Consider the following 15,375-nt stretch of genomic DNA (forward strand, 5'->3'; position numbering starts at 1 on the left):
CCAACACCACCACCACCTCCACACTCCTCCCACGCCCCCTCCCACACCCGGCATTGTATTTTGGCAACTTTGTGATTTCGTCACCGGCCCTGTTGATTCTTTTCTCGGCTGAACTGGCGGACAATACGACGGCTACAGCCCGTGCGCCCACTTCCCGGTGATTCAACCCCTTCCAAGCAATCGGGACTCACCCACACCATTACCCGCACCTCCGAGGGGGGTGCAGAAAAGAGAATAGGCTGGCAATGGACAATGGGGGGAGAATAGGAACAAACGAAAATAAAATTAACGTCACCAAATAGGCATCAAGGACGGGACATGTCATAGAGGACTGACGTCGGATGATCCTCAAACGCAAAAGGAGCCGGATGCTCTCGTCTGGAGCAACGCTCGCTTCCGACTCCCTTGCTTGGCATGTTGTTGTTGTCTTGCCCGCCTTGTCTTAACTTCCTTTTTCCTGTTTTGGGTTTCCAAAATCCCGCCTTGGCTTGCGAATAGCCTACCAACCCTCCAATCGGTTTTCCTGCAAGGCGCAAGGAGAGGAGGGGGGAGGATCAAGCGGCGCACTTGCGGCTGCGGCGGCCTTGAGGATGGTCTAGAGCGGACCGCAGAGCGCCAGACCAAACCCTCGGTTACGCTCTCCAAAGTCCCATGCGAAGTTGGAGTGAGGAGGTCTTTGATCTCACAGTGCCTTGATGAAAGGGCCTGGGTTTGAAAAGCATTTGTATCCGATTGATAGATGGTTGCTAGTGGAGCAGGCCACTCTAGTGGGCTGACTTAAAGTGTACGTTTCTTCCCTAGGACAGGCACACGGAATGATCTGCCTCATTGGATGCTTTTCACTGGCCGGTTAAAGTTGGTCATGGCCCCATCTATACCGTCACTCCTGTTCTGCTCTGTCCTGGCACATACCGGTCTAGATCAAGGCGTCTCATGCGCCTCAGAGTTGGACTCGGCTATCACACGACGCTTCTTGAATCAATCCAGCGAGTGTGGCAGCCAACACCCATTCTCATGCACCATCCGCTCAACAATGGGTTCCTGATCCGAAGACTGCACCGAACCATGTCACCGGGTCGCGCGCCTAGTGCCCACGCGGGCGGAGCAGCGCGGCCCATGGACAGTCCAAAATGGCTCTGCAGTAGCTCATAATGTGCTCGCCATCACAGGGCACCACGTAGTAATAGCAAAAGGCTGAAGGAGGAGCGTGGGCTGAAACTTGAACAACACCATAACCCCCCCCCCCAAATCCGTCATGTCACAGTCCAGCCACCGCCGCCACGGAACTAACCAAACACGGTGGAGCAGCACTTGACGTTGCTTTTCGAATAACTAGCTCAACGACCCTCTCCAGCACGAGGCTTTCTTAGTATGGCACTTTTTTCAGCAATCAGCAGCCGACGTATCTTGGCGAGTTAGGTTTCGGTAGCGTTTGGCAGCTTTTTGCCTGCCTGCCAGCCACCGGTAATTCCAGGCCTCCAGACTACTGAAGCCGGGCAGAAAAGACGGGGAAAGATGTTTCTACCCCGTCTCCACCTGGCGCAATCGTGTGTAGGTCCTCGCCGGCTATCTCAATTAGAACATTGAGTTTCGCTCCATGATGTCAACGACACGACGGGTATTTGGGAACAAGTCCAGGTACGATTGGCGTCTGAGCCATGGCGGATAATCTTTCGGTAGCGAGTAGGCGAGTCATGGAGCACAATCAGGCCACCATCTTCGGCCGAACAGGGCGGAATGTCCGATGAAGCTCACTTGTGTCGGTCTGTGCCTGGCTGAACAATCCAATCACGCCCAGCCGGGCACTATGGCAATGGGTTCAAAGAAAGCTACAAGTCGTCATTGCTGTGTCACCTTGGGGCAAATGCTCGTGGTGTTCTTTCGCGCGCGAACGCTCACCTGTCGCCGTCCGCTTCCCTTATGTCCGGCCGTTTGGCGTAGCATCTCGGCCTCCGGCCACGGCTTCCCCCACACGGCGTGTACCGCTCGCTATTCAACGTCCCGCGTAACCTACCCTGTCGTCTTTCATGGCAAATTACTACCCATCGTCTCTATTGGTTGTTGGAAGCGAATGTCTTATTGTTCCGCTCAGGACATATGACATAGTCCGTCGGACTTAACAGTCTTTGTCGTGAACCGGATCCCCGATTCACGGCTGTCCATCTTGCGGACCATCGGGGGGTCCCTCGTCATCTGTCAGCCAAAGTTGAGAGAATCAGACGCGGCCTTCGCAGAACTGGCCCAAGTGACATCAGGAAACCCACATTTGAGTTAAAGGTTAAGGAACGGTGACCGCGTTCTAGAGCTGTCTCCAAGGCTTGCGAGATACCCGTCGCATTCGGGTATTAGTCAAGGTTCGTTGCTATGTACATGGGTCCATCAGCCTTGATGGTCTGCATTCCAGTAGATTCCCCGACGCAGATCATCTCCATATTCTACACCACGAAAATAAAGAACAGCAACAATCACATCTTCACAGCTTCGGGGCTCATTGTTTCCCGAAATTGGGTTCTTCCTTGGTCCTAGCTACTGTCTACAATCGCAGCGATGGGGCTGTCTATTGCAGCCTCCAGCTAAAACTCCTCCTCTCGAGATCCGGAATCGCCTCCAAGTCGATCCCTCATATTCTGCCCCGCTGAACTGCATAGTTCGGCTAGAGAACCAGGAAAGAAAAGATGTTGAAATTCTTTTGTTTCCCCGTAAACGCGAGGATCATGCATGCGTCTCATCTCTCTTTATCCCCTGAAGGGTATCGTCATAATGCAAGTCTTTGACCTTTTTGCTTCGCCTCACAAATGCAGGTTTGCCCCATGTTGTCTTTGTTGAAAGACGCCCACTCCGTGCCTGGTATATCATGAAAAATTCCCCGCCGTTGTGAAATAAATGAAAATCAGATTGCCGGGAAACCGCCCCTCCCTTTCCGGTGGGAGATACAAAGGTTTCGTTGAGAACCGTACGCCGCCTGAAGTTGCCTGATGAAATAGACTGATTAAACATCTATGTTGAATGTTACAGAGAGCTGTTGAATACTCTCTTTTCCTCCAAAAAAATCTTTGTGGAGTTAAATTTAGAACTTGAGCTGCTTAGGCTGCTCCCAGGTGAAGCTCTGGTTGGTACCGAAGTGACCGTTCTTGGCCGTCTGGCGGTAGATGGGCTTGGTAAGGTTCAGCTCCTTGACGATGACACCAGGTCGAAGGTCGAAGTTGTTGCGGATGATCTCGACAAGCTCGTCAGAGGTCTTCTCAGAGGTGCCGTACGAGTCGACGTAGATGGAGAGGGGCTCAGCGACACCAATGGCGTACGAAAGCTGGACGAGGGCACGTCGGGCCAGGCCAGCGGCGACCAGGGACTTGGCGATCCAGCGACCGACATAAGCGGCGGATCGATCGACCTTGGAGAAGTCCTTGCCGGAGAAGGCACCACCACCGTGGGCACCCCAGCCACCGTAGGTGTCGACGATGATCTTGCGGCCAGTCAGACCGGCATCACCCTGGGGACCACCAATGATGAAGAGGCCAGAGGGTTGGATCTAAAGTAACCTGTTAGTCTGCGAGATTGCGTCGTGTTGGACGGGATGATACTTACGTGGTAGACGGTCTTGTCGTCGAGGTACTTGGCGGGGATGACCTTCTGGATGATCTTCTCCTTAATCTCCTTGCGGAGCTGCTCAGTGGTGATATCCTCGGAGTGCTGGGCAGAGACGACGACGGTGTCGACGCGCTGGGGAACAACAGCACCGTTGTCGTGGCGGTACTCAATGGTAACCTGGGTCTTGGTGTCGGGTCGGAGCCAGGGGAGGGAGCCGTCGCGGCGGGCAGCGGACATGGCAGCGTTGAGCTTGTGGGCGAAGAGGAGGGTAAGGGGGAAGAGCTCAGGGGTCTCGTCGGTAGCATAGCCGAACATGATACCCTGGTCACCGGCACCGAGCTGCTCGAGAGCCTGCTCGTAGTGGAGACCCTGCGCGATATCGGGAGACTGCTGCTCAATGGCGACGAGCAGGTTGCAGGTCTTGTAGTCGAAACCCTTGGAGGAGTCATCGTAGCCGATGTCCTTGATAGCTTCACGGACGACCTTCTGGTAGTCGAGGTTGGCCTTGGTGGTAATTTCACCGAAGACCATGATCATGCCGGTCTTGGTGGCAGTCTCGCAAGCAACCTTGGAGAGGGGGTCCTCGGCGAGGCAGGCATCGAGGATGGCATCCGAAACCTGATCAGCGATCTTGTCGGGGTGACCCTCACCGACGGACTCGGACTGGGAGGCGGTTAGCGACGGGTTTTCTTTGGTGAGACGGAGCCGCGGCAATCATCATGACTGTGAGCGCCGCGCTTGGTGGGGGGAAAACCTACAGTGAACAGGAAAGTGCCCTCGTTGTGGTGCTTTCCGTTTCCGTTGGCGTGAACGCCGTTGGTGCCGTTGGTGCCGTTGACAGCAGACATTGTGAGGATTGGGGGGGAGGAAGAAGCGAGGTAAGCGGGGAGGAAGAGCGACGCGAAAAGGTCTTTCTGTGGTGACGAAGAGGGGAGTCACTGCGAGGCGGTTAGAACGATGCAGACAACAGGAAGCAGCGAGCGCGAGAGCAAGAGCGATTGAGCGAGGCGATTGAGGGACTCGGGAACTGAGGGAGAGCTAGGGACACGTACCACAGGAGATCTGAGGGATGAGAGCAGAAGAAGAAAGAGAAGTGAAGATGCGAGGAGGAAAGACGGGGGAGGTGAAGGGTAGAAAAGGCGGAGGGGATGTACGAATACGTAGGTTGCAGGATTTATTTGGGAGAGAACACAGGCGGGCGAGGTGAGAGGTGGGGGCGGAAGTCGCAGCAGCGCAGGGAACGAACCCACAATGGAATCGAGCTTGTACTATGTTCCAATGGTTGTATTGCATTGTACAATCGAGGCTGGCTATGACTAAAATTACAGCGTCGAGACGACTCATGTACTACTTGGGCGCGTCGAGGTACATTGCACCCTGGATGCGATGTACACTGCAGGCCCTGGACCTGAGCCTGGTTCACCGCGGGACAGGGAGGCGGGAAACCAACCCCAGGTCCAGGGGAAGAAAAGCCAGGTAAGAAAAAAAAATTCCCATGGCGGCCGGTAGTCGGGCGGCTGTTCCTGTGGCTGTGACGATAAAGCAGTACCCGGAATTACGGTGGGGGGCGGCGGCAGCAGCAGGTACTCCACAATCGCCGGGCGGTAATCACTCGGCGCCGTTGCAGGCCCAAGGCTCAATGGAGGGGGAGGGGTAAAGGGAAAAAAACGCTTCTCGGGCTCCGAAATTTGCAACGGAATTGCGCCATCGGCCTGCCCCAGCCAACTTTTTTTCTGCCTGTCCCCCCCGAGCCAGTAAGTTACCAGCCAGCCCAGCCAGCCAGCCCAGCCAGCCAGCCAGCCCAGCCAGCCCAACAAAGTCGCCCACGGGTGCATGCCTCTCCTCTGGATCAGTCCCGCGCTAGGGAAGCTGCCGTCCAAAGAGAGAGACAAACGGAGCAGCTACGGAGACTCGGAGACAATGGATGAGGGGGTTGCTGGTTCGCCGGAGACTTGTCGGGCCAGCCAGTGCCTTGACCGCCTTGCATACACGTGCGCCGGGGTTGGGATGGCGGCTGGATCGAGCAGGAGCGTAGTCGGCAGCGTCATGGAAGCAGATGGTACATGATAGCATCTGTAGGACGGTATGTGATAGCAGAATTATGCATGTGCAATACCTAGGTAGCTACGGTGGGTTCTCGGCAGCTGGCAGCGGCGGTTGGGAGCGATAGAGGAGGAGGAGGATGATGATAGCCATGATAGCCTAGACCTGCATTCCTGATAGTGGAGGCCGGGCTGGTGAACAGTGCGTCTTGGTGGTGACGATGGCGGGGCAAGAACGCATGAAAGCATGAGAGCACCCAGAGACACTCACTCAACTCTCAGTTCACTTCTTGCCCCACCTTCCGTGCCAAACTTTCCATCCTCTCGCCGTCTCGCGTCACTCTGCAACCATTTTTCCTCACCAAGCCTCCGGCTCGCGTCTCCTTTACCCGCTATTGCGACCCAACCTGCCTGGGCCTTGCCTGTCCCTGTCTGTGCTACTGTACTGTACTCGTTACACAGTAGTACACCAAGCTCCCACTCACCGAGTCTCACCTTGCCGTCTTGCCGCCTTCCCCGGTGACCACTTTTTTTACGTCTCAGCCGGTCTGCTTCGCGGATCTTCCTTTCGCTCCACATCCACCACAACATCCAACATTCACGGCAACTGTCTCACCTCGATCCTTCATCCTTCATCCTCGACCAAGCCAGCACCATGAGCAAGTTCGGTGCCATGGTCATGGGCCCCGCCGGGGCCGGCAAGGTACGTACATGCTGTCAGCTTGCATCATTCAGCCATCCGTGTTCGACAATTCGACATTACGACACATGCTTGTTCTCTATTGCGTGCTAGCTACTAACCCTCCCTTGCTTCCCTCCCGCAGTCAACCTTCTGTGCCGCCCTCATTACCCACCTGCAGCTCAACCGCCGCTCGGCCTTCTACGTCAACCTCGATCCCGCCGCCGAGACCTTCGAACACACGCCCGACCTCGACATCAAGGAACTCATCTCCCTCAAGGATGCCATGGAAGAGGTGGGCCTCGGGCCCAATGGCGGTCTCATCTACTGCTTCGAGTTCCTCATGGAGAACCTCGACTGGCTGACAGAGGCCCTCGACACCTTGACTGAGGAGTACCTCATCATCTTCGATATGCCTGGCCAGATCGAACTCTACACCCACGTCCCCATCCTTCCCGCCCTCATGAAGTTCCTCTCTCAGCCCGGTTCCCTCGATATCCGCATGGCCGCCATCTACCTCCTCGAGGCCACTTTTGTCGTTGACCGCGCCAAGTTCTTCTCCGGAACACTTAGTGCCATGAGTGCTATGCTCATGCTCGAAGTCCCCCACATTAACGTCCTGTCAAAAATGGACCTTGTCAAAGACCAGGTGAAGAAGAAAGACATGAAGCGCTTCCTCACACCTGGCGTGGACCTCCTCGACGACGACCCAATCGAACGCGCGAGGCGGGTAACTGAAGGGCCCGACGCCGAAGACGACGAGTCCAGGCCAGCGGATGAGAAGGAACAAGTCATGAGGGGCGCCAGCTTCCGGCGACTGAACCGCGCCGTGGCGGGGCTGATTGAGAGCTTCAGCATGATAAACTACCTGAAGCTGGATGTGACGAACGAGGACAGCGTTGCCTCCATCCTGAGCTACGTTGATGACTGTATCCAGTTCCACGAGGCCCAGGACCCCAAGGAGCCGAACGACGAAGAGGAGTACGAGGATCAGGAGTGATGCTGTGTGCGTCTGGTCTCTGATTTTGCAAAAATAAAACGGGAAAATGGTATCGGGTGTGGGGGGGCATTTGCTTATGGTCTTTATGGTATTGCATAGCGCCGGCGTTGATATCCACGTCTTGGGATCTAAAGACGCAATGTGACTGAGCAAGAAAGCTCACACGTCCTCCTGGCTGTCCCAACTGTGTCATGCATGGGCTGTGATCCGTCCTATTCTCCATCTCTTTACATGGCCATCGTGATAGCCCATGGCCTATATCCTCCGCCATGGTTCAATTGTGGTATCATCTCCCCCTTTCCCATTATTGCCCCGTTCGCGAATGTCGTAAGTTCTGGTGTCGTGATATCGATGCTTGTCCTATCCATCTTTCTCGGCCAAGGTGTTTCCAGTTCACCGTCCCGAACTTCGTCCACTGGCGCCAGCCATGCCCTGCTGCGCCTCGTACCGGTTGTATTCGTCCACCCACACATCCTTGAGAAGCGCCAGGTAGCCCACGATCTTGCCGCCAACGACGGCGACGTCCCGCGCGCTCTCAAACACGCCGCGGTCCCAAACCCAAGCGGCGACGGCGACAAAGGCGGCCCAGGACGCGATGCGCAGCGTCAGGCGGGTCCACCACAGCAGCAGGCGTCGGATCCAGTTGAGGACGACGAGGACGGTGGCGAGGACGAGCAGCGAGGCGATGACGCCGACGAGGCCCTGGTTCTCGGCCATGACGTTGAGCAGGCGCTCGAACAGGGGCTGCAGGATCGGGTACGCGGCGTTGAACAGGCGCTGGGCCTGGATGATGGCGTTGCGCTTGAGCACCTGGAGGGGCGCGTGCGGGTGGAGGAGGTGGGTGTGGATGGAGTCGACGAGCTCGGCCGGGAGGAAGGCTGAGAGCAGATGCGTGGTCAGCGAGGGCGAGTCCATGGCTGCGGATGGCTCCTTCTGCGATGCGTGCAGTGCAGGAGTCTCTGTGTGTCGATGCGTAATGGCCTAAACAACAAGCCTGGTGCGATGGGGGGTTGCGCGGTGGGTTACCAAGCAGAAGAGAATAGGGAGGCAAGAAAATGGCCAGGTTTGGAGGCGGTCGAGTTGGAGAAAGCTGGGAGAGCGGTGGGGAGCCCGTTATGTCGCGTGGCGTTTTTTTTTTTATGGCGTCGGGGCGCTTTATAACCCTCGTGAGCCGTGGCCGACTAGGCCCAGCTCAAGCACAGGGGGGGGAGCATCGCGACAGAACAGCGTGGATGACAAACAAACATGGCAAAAAACAAAGGAAGAGTGGAGGAAGTTACAAAGAACGTCCAAGGAAAGGCAGGAAACTCACGAGACTCCCGGAGTTTGTCGTGGAGCCAGTAGTCGGTGACGTCCATGGTTCAGTACTTGTGTTCTTCCTCACTGAGTGAAGGATAGGTAGGTAGCTGGTGAGCGACTGAAAGAGCTGACGGATGTATGCTTGCGGCGGTCTGGGCGACGTGTCAAGTCTCGAAAGAAGAAAAGAAGTACGCGATAGTTTTAACGCCAAGTATAGAATAACAAAAAAGGATTTCTTTGTTTACAGAACACGTCTGGCTCGCGAAGTGCTTTGGTTGAAAGGGGAGCTTGTCAGACGTCCCGTGCGAGCTCCGCGACAGCTTCCCCTCATCCTTTTGTACTCCTCACCCGGCAGACGAGCTCTCTCAGACCTTGTTAGCGTTCCATCAAACACGGGAATTTATCCATGCTAGTCGCTGCATGTCTAGGTGTAGGCGGGCCGCTTCTCCGGACCGTCACCCCAACACCTTGTTTCGTGAGTATTCATCGTGCAGCTCTCCAACCTCATAGCATGGCCGCCATCAGTGACAAGTCAAGTTCACCGTCATAAAAGCCCCAGTCTCAAACTGCCGCATAGCATCAGAGTAATCATGAAAAATATCAATGGTATATACGGCACCGACCCTGCCAGAAGAAAAGCTCCAGCACGTAGTGATAGAAGGGTATCGAACATGGACTATATCTAACAAGCCAAAATGCAACCTCCAGAGTTTAATCTCAAACAACCGCCCCCATCGCTGATGAATCTAAGCGCCCGACCTATAGACGCCGTAGCAATCGCTTTTCCTTCTCATAAGACCTCCCATATGACGCTCCGCCCCGATTACTCCTCCAGCCCTTCCAGGATACGCCGTGCTGTCTCAAGTCTCCGTCGGTACATGCGCGACTCTGTGCTCGCCCTGGACACCTCCGTCAACCCAAGAACACATCTCCCGAGGCTGGCCACCAGTTTTTCCACGAGGACCTGATCCTCCTTGGCAAGCAATGAAACAGCAGCTGTCTGATCGTCGCCGTCCCCGGCCTCCTTTCCGCAGGCACTGGCAGTGTCTTGCATAAGGGACTCGGCTATTTGCTTCAGCTCTTGGTCCGGCGAACCTCCAGGAGTCAACACTCCTCCGTTTAATTTGGCCCTGTTCACCAATGGGAAACTTCGATTCGTTCCTGTTGACTCAAACGATGAAATGGAAGGTCGGTGAGAGGCCACGTTCTCGCTATTTGTCGGTCGGTGCACAACTGTGCTCCGTCGGACATAACCCGGTTGGAAATCCGCCGAGTTACGCTTGGAGCGCGGGAACTCGAAGCCACCAAATGTTGTCCGCTTTGACGTTGGGGGGCCATCCGAGGAATCTGACAAATCGGGTGTTTCGATGGCGGTTTCTTTAGTCTCGTCCTGGAGGGTTGAAGTCCGGCTCGAGCGTCCCTCGGTGGCGGTGGCAAAGGAGTTAACAGATGACACGCTCTCAACGCTGGATCTCCGTGGCAGATTCATCACAGGGCCTCTCGTCGTCTCAACGGAGTCGTCTGAACTGACACTTGCCGAGCTATCCCTCCGCCCTAGCCGCTGTTGACTGATCGTGCCCATTGCTGAGTGGAGGAAGAAATGCTCGTAGTCGAAGGCATCCTCACGATCCTCATGGGAGACCGGGTGTTGGATCGTGTCGTGGTATAGGGACTCCCCGCTCTCGCTTTCATAGTCGCTGAAATCTCCGTCTTGTTCCCCTTCCAGAGGGACTTCGTCAACAGCCGCGGGCTCATCTTGTTCACCTTGTTCCTCTCCTTCTAGTTCCTCACTCTCTTCCCAATCATCTTCCACGGTAGGTCGGACATCTTCGTCGAACGGTTGCTCTTCTTCCTCGACCTGTTCAACCAGCTTCACCTCCTCTTGCTGCTCTTGCACCTGCTCCTGCACCTGCTGCGGTACTTGCTCCTCCTGTTGCAGTACTTGCTCCACCTGCTGCACTCGCTCCTCCGGCTGTTCCTCCTTTACTTTACTCACTTCCTTTACCTCTACCCCCCTTTCGGTCTGTTCCGATTCCGTTGAACTAGTTCCGTTGATCGCATCTCTTGCGAGAGGCTCAACGGCATCTCCATGATCAATCCTTACAGCTTCCTCGTTTTCGGCCGCTGCCTCAACCGCCGCTATTTCATCATAACTAGGTATGAGTTTCTCCATCCCGAAATCAGCCGGGGCCAAGCCTGCACTCCAAGGAGCCTGCCATGGCGTTTCCGGACCTGAGCTGGTTGGGGTCCCTTTTTCTATGAATCCTTGGTCCCATCTTGAGTGTGTAAAGGGACTCGGAGTCCTCAGGCTTTGCAAACTCCGTCGTTTCATGCTGTCGGCACGCGCCTGCTCCCTCAAGCTAGAGATCTTCCCCTTGAGGTCCATCATCTGACCTTTCAGATCGCGCATCTGCGCTACCGAGGCAGATCGAGTAATTTCTTTATCGGTGGCGTATCCAAATGTTGGACTGCGCAAGTTATTGTAGTAGTTACCGTTGGCGTCCTCGTAGTCTTCATCCTCGCTCAAGGGCTCAAGGCTCGTATCCAGGGGGTGATGCGATGGCTTGGGGCCGGAATAGCCGGCTCCCAGCGCATCGGCGCTCCTCGATGAAGTCAACGGCTGGCGATACCCTCCGGCAGCGCCTAGCGCGCTAGCTGATCGTGTCGGATATCCAGCAGGGCCGTTTTGAAAGGTCGTGTCGCTCAGCATCCTTGAGTGGCCCGAGGAGGGAGGAGCAGTGGGCTCACGGAGGGACGTTGAAGGGCGCAAAATGGGCGGCGATGGGGTGGAACCGTCGGACATGGGCGTGTAATATAACGAGCTCCTCGCTCTGGAAAGGTTTCCCTCCATAGTCTGTGATATCATAAGCACGAGAAAGAGATGGGATACCTAGTCACAACTCACCGTTAATCTCTTTTTCGCATTGGCAAGGATTTGCTCGGCCCTATCGCTGATGGAGTTGGTAGAGAATCGATCACCAGCCGACACCTGTCGCACCGGCCTCCTCACAACTCCAGGTTCCTGCATAGGCGTTCCCTCTACATATGAGGAGGCCATGCTCTCCTCATCGTCACCCTGGAAGTTGATGTCGTCGACGCTTACCGCATCATCGAAATCGGCAAACGGGGCATTTCGGCCTTGGGTCGTGACGGTGCTCGTGGATTCTATTGAGGATCTCCTTTCCCGCGACGCGATCTGGGCTTTTATCTTGATTTGCGGCAACCCCATGGTGGGCGAAGATCGTAGAGCAGCATCATCGTCGCTCGGAACTGACAAGTGCGAGCCGCGTCGGGGACCTCTACCAATAACGCTCTCGACTTCTGTGACCTCGCCAATATCCGATAGCATGGTGCCATTTCCGTAGATGATCGGGGTTGAGGGGCTCAATGGACCGGTGATGAAGGAGTTTTGCGACGGAGGTAGATGGAATTGCATGTCGCCGATCTGGGCGTTGTTCCACATCATGAGGGGCGACTGCGAGCGGTCTTCGGGTGAGTCGGGGAAATCATAGTCGGGAAGAATCATATCGGGGTTCGTCAGGGTTGGCGACCCAGCCATCGGCCGGTAGGTCATCGAGGTCGGAGTCACGGCTCCCTGCCGGGCATCGCCGCCGTGGGCGGTAAAGGAATGCGTTGCCATTGTCGCGTAAGAATGTCGTTAACCCAGTAGATGCTCAATGTCGGAGAGTTTGCGGGGTGGCAGCTGCCAGAGGAGTTGCGCTTCCAGTGCCCGAATGTCGAGGGGAGGTGGTCGAGTCGCGACGCCAGGCGAGGAGGTAGGGGGATCGCTCAACTCGGTGACTCGGTGCGCACGCGGGATGAACTTGCAGGTGAACTTGTTTCTGTCGGCAGCTGGCCGGTCAATGATTCGATGGCATGGGGCTGATGTCTTGAACAAGGTCGTATCGTTAGTCGACGGATCAGAGTGTGGCGCAAAAAGTAAGGGTGGTGGGAGGGATTCGGGACGAGCGAAGAGGCCGAGCGGATCGAAGGTAGTGAGAGACAAAACAAGACTGGTCAAGACAGAGAGAGCGAGACTGGATGATTCAAGACAGACACGAGGCGGTGTCGGGGGCCAGCGGCAACCTCGTGCACCGAGCGAGTGTAGTGAAGCAATCAAGAGCCGGCGGCCGAGTCCAGCATCGTCGAGATTTGGGGGTTTGGTGGAGGAACAAAGAACGCGACGGGGTACCGGGCACAGTAACAGCCAAGGTGGGACGCAAAGTCAAAGGTGGGAGGCAGCGAGATTGGACGAAGTTACTGGATACGTACCTCCACCAGCAGAGAGTCCGCCAAAAGGATGATGGATGCGCGCGCGCGCCAAGGGTCTTTTGGTGCGCTCTAACCCGCACTCAGTCCGTCCCAGGCTCAAAAGCCGGCCGAGAAGAGCCTAGGCAAGATTCGCACCAAGAACTTTCGACGGCGCGGGTCAGGGGCTTGTGGAACCAGGACGAGTGGCCAGCAATCAAGAAGTCAAACAACGGAACCGACAGCTTGAGGAATGGAGGCGGACGGAAGGACGCCGTAGGCCCCAGGGAGCTGCCACGGCGGGACGGACGGATTCGGTAGGGAAAATACAGCGGCCCGGTCGCTAGGTCGTTAGGTCGCGTGTCGGTTGGCAGGCCTGTGTCTCTCTTTTGGGCGAGAATGGTCTGGTCGAAGACGCCGTTGCTCGGCTGGGAGACTGGCGAAACAAGGCTGTTTTGACGGCGGGTGGTGATAGTGATGGTGTGGTTTTTGTTGAAATCTGGAAATGTTGACGTGCAGCAAACGGCTGGATCCTCTTTTTTTCAGCAGGGGAGCTCCGGTACCTGAAATAAGGCAGGAGACAGGAGACAGGAGGTTGTAGGTCTATGTGCAATTAATACGAGCTTGGAGCCGCTGAGGACAGCTCAACGCGGCGCAAGGCGACGCAAGGCAACGCAAGGTAACGCAGCGTGAGCGCTGTCCTGCGTCTGCTGTCCATTTCCCTGCTCTGTACTCCATCTACGCTCTGGATCGTCTATTATCTCTGGGTCATGGTTGGCAGCTCGCCGCTCTGGCCTCTCCAATTGGCGCAGGCGGCATGACGGAGAGTCGCAGCAGGTAATTTCCATCCCACAATCGACCAGGATCACGCACGAGGGAACGGGAAAAGGGGGCCACCCCATCGGTTCACGTAGCGGCGGGTTCACCGCCAATGGGCCCGGACGAAACATGGCACTCTCAGTGTGGTCTGCATTGGGAGCATTAGGAGCATTGGGAGCATTCGAGCCACTGATCAGCCAGGACGAAGCCCCGGAGCCGGGTCCCTTTCCAAGGAAAAGACACGGAGCTGGGATGCATCCCTACCGTGCCGGAGGTCTGTCCCTACATAGGCTTAGGTATTCTAGCGTCCGTCTACTAACCGCACTACGAAGCACAGAATCCCTACTACGGACGACGTTTCCAAGGTCAACCAAGACTAGTACATGAGCAGGTGCGCGCACTGGTTGGGGTGCTGTAAATGCCACGCTGTAATATTGGAACACTCTCATTAACACTGACCCATTTGCTCCCCGCTGATCAACTTCGCTAGTCCTTGGCCGCATGAAAGTCCTGCACGATCACGAAGCCTCCTCAGCCCAGGAAGCGCACGAGCCAGCTAATAAATTACCTACTCAGCTTCAACCAGCTACGGCTAGATAACAATTGCAAACGCACCCTTTCTTTTTGGCCATTTCCTGATATTTTGGGTAGTTCTTCTACAGCGCATAGAGAACTCACTGCCTTCAGCTTAGCTTGTTCTGCCGCTTATGGATACTTGTCTTCCTAATTCGTTTCTTCGACCAGTGGTCTAAGCCAGCTGTCAAGAACCACCTCGGCTGAAAACTAACGACGCAATGCACTTCTATACCATGATTGGCCCAGCCAGCTCCAGCTCGCACGACACTTTCAGTCACTTTATTCTACGTGGTGTTAAAGGCATGACTTGGCGGGCTAGGATCGATTAACCCTGACGCCTAATCTCAGATCATCTATTCCACACAATGTCTTTAAGATGAAAATAGACATTTAAATTGGAACTGATGTTGGAAAGTTGTGTGCCGGCATATTTACGGTGAAAATCACCGTGGAACTTAGTGTAGGGTTCTCCATTAATGGACGTGCCAGTGCTCGGTACGGTGTTTTTATGTTCGCTTCAGATATGGTGGCAGTATGCTACCAATGCTTCATTCTGTACGGCTGAAGTTGATGACAACTGCTGAAAACCAGGTGGGTTACCCTATACTCAACAAATTGGATCCCGAAAACTCCACAGCCGGGGAAATACGGGGTTCACACGGAAGGGGGAACGGCCCAACGACAACCCCCGCCTCCACTCGGGGGCCCGGATTGCCCCTCGCACCTGCTATGGTTTAGCGCACTGGACTTGCGATTCGGGGCACTGCCGACCCGCAGCCCATCCTCACGTACGTTGAGCGAGACGTTCGCTAGAACACGCTCGCCATCGGAGACATGGCGTCGATCAATTCGGTTTGTGGCCGAGATAGATTCATTCCAAAGGTGCAATGAGGCTTGGGTACCGGCTAACGAACATGGCACGTACGTGGAGGAGACGAGGAAGACACACGCAAACCACAAAGTGAATGCCGCTGAATGGCAAACAAGGGAACACGACACCACGAATGACACTGAAGATATATCTGGGGCCGAACTTCGGGTCTTTCCAGAGCCGTGAAGATCCAAGACCTGTCAGATCGAGGTACCAAGTAGCCTCCAAGTCACCTGTCGGAGTTCGGGTAGGT

General features: G+C 55.6%; 6 protein-coding genes across 6 annotated transcripts; 1 reads left to right on the top strand and 5 right to left on the bottom strand.

Moving 5' to 3' along the window:
- Positions 1–3,067: 3,067 nt before the first annotated feature.
- On the bottom strand, positions 3,068–4,436 carry BGZ61DRAFT_470808 (S-adenosylmethionine synthetase; the record flags this gene model as incomplete). The annotated part of the gene is made up of 3 exons (XM_046248131.1): positions 3,068–3,529; positions 3,586–4,251; positions 4,347–4,436. 3 exons carry the CDS (start codon positions 4,434–4,436, stop codon positions 3,068–3,070), a joined length of 1,218 nt encoding a protein of 405 aa, XP_046112145.1.
- Positions 4,437–4,872: 436 nt separating this feature from the next.
- On the bottom strand, positions 4,873–5,850 carry BGZ61DRAFT_438182 (uncharacterized protein). The gene has a single exon (XM_046244214.1). The coding sequence runs from the start codon at positions 5,421–5,423 to the stop codon at positions 4,929–4,931; it is 495 nt and encodes a 164-aa protein (XP_046112146.1). The 5' UTR covers positions 5,424–5,850; the 3' UTR covers positions 4,873–4,928.
- A 435-nt stretch (positions 5,851–6,285) lies between these two features.
- On the top strand, positions 6,286–7,309 carry BGZ61DRAFT_337172 (GPN-loop GTPase; the record flags this gene model as incomplete). The annotated part of the gene is made up of 2 exons (XM_046239032.1): positions 6,286–6,333; positions 6,455–7,309. 2 exons carry the CDS (start codon positions 6,286–6,288, stop codon positions 7,307–7,309), a joined length of 903 nt encoding a protein of 300 aa, XP_046112147.1.
- Positions 7,310–7,702: 393 nt separating this feature from the next.
- On the bottom strand, positions 7,703–8,224 carry BGZ61DRAFT_525504 (uncharacterized protein; the record flags this gene model as incomplete). Its single annotated transcript, XM_046252775.1, has 1 exon — positions 7,703–8,224. The coding sequence occupies one exon, from the start codon at positions 8,222–8,224 to the stop codon at positions 7,703–7,705; it is 522 nt and encodes a 173-aa protein (XP_046112148.1).
- Positions 8,225–9,431: 1,207 nt separating this feature from the next.
- On the bottom strand, positions 9,432–12,248 carry BGZ61DRAFT_525505 (uncharacterized protein; the record flags this gene model as incomplete). The annotated part of the gene is made up of 2 exons (XM_046252776.1): positions 9,432–11,462; positions 11,514–12,248. The coding sequence occupies 2 exons, from the start codon at positions 12,246–12,248 to the stop codon at positions 9,432–9,434; spliced, it is 2,766 nt and encodes a 921-aa protein (XP_046112149.1).
- A 1,252-nt stretch (positions 12,249–13,500) lies between these two features.
- Positions 13,501–14,178, bottom strand: BGZ61DRAFT_470812 (uncharacterized protein; the record flags this gene model as incomplete). Its single annotated transcript, XM_046248132.1, has 2 exons — positions 13,501–13,935; positions 13,996–14,178. The coding sequence occupies 2 exons, from the start codon at positions 14,176–14,178 to the stop codon at positions 13,501–13,503; spliced, it is 618 nt and encodes a 205-aa protein (XP_046112150.1).
- Positions 14,179–15,375: the final 1,197 nt, after the last annotated feature.

Source organism: Ilyonectria robusta (assembly GCF_021365365.1).
Source record: "Ilyonectria robusta strain PMI_751 chromosome Unknown BGZ61scaffold_1, whole genome shotgun sequence".
NCBI classification, from domain to species: domain Eukaryota; kingdom Fungi; phylum Ascomycota; class Sordariomycetes; order Hypocreales; family Nectriaceae; genus Ilyonectria; species Ilyonectria robusta.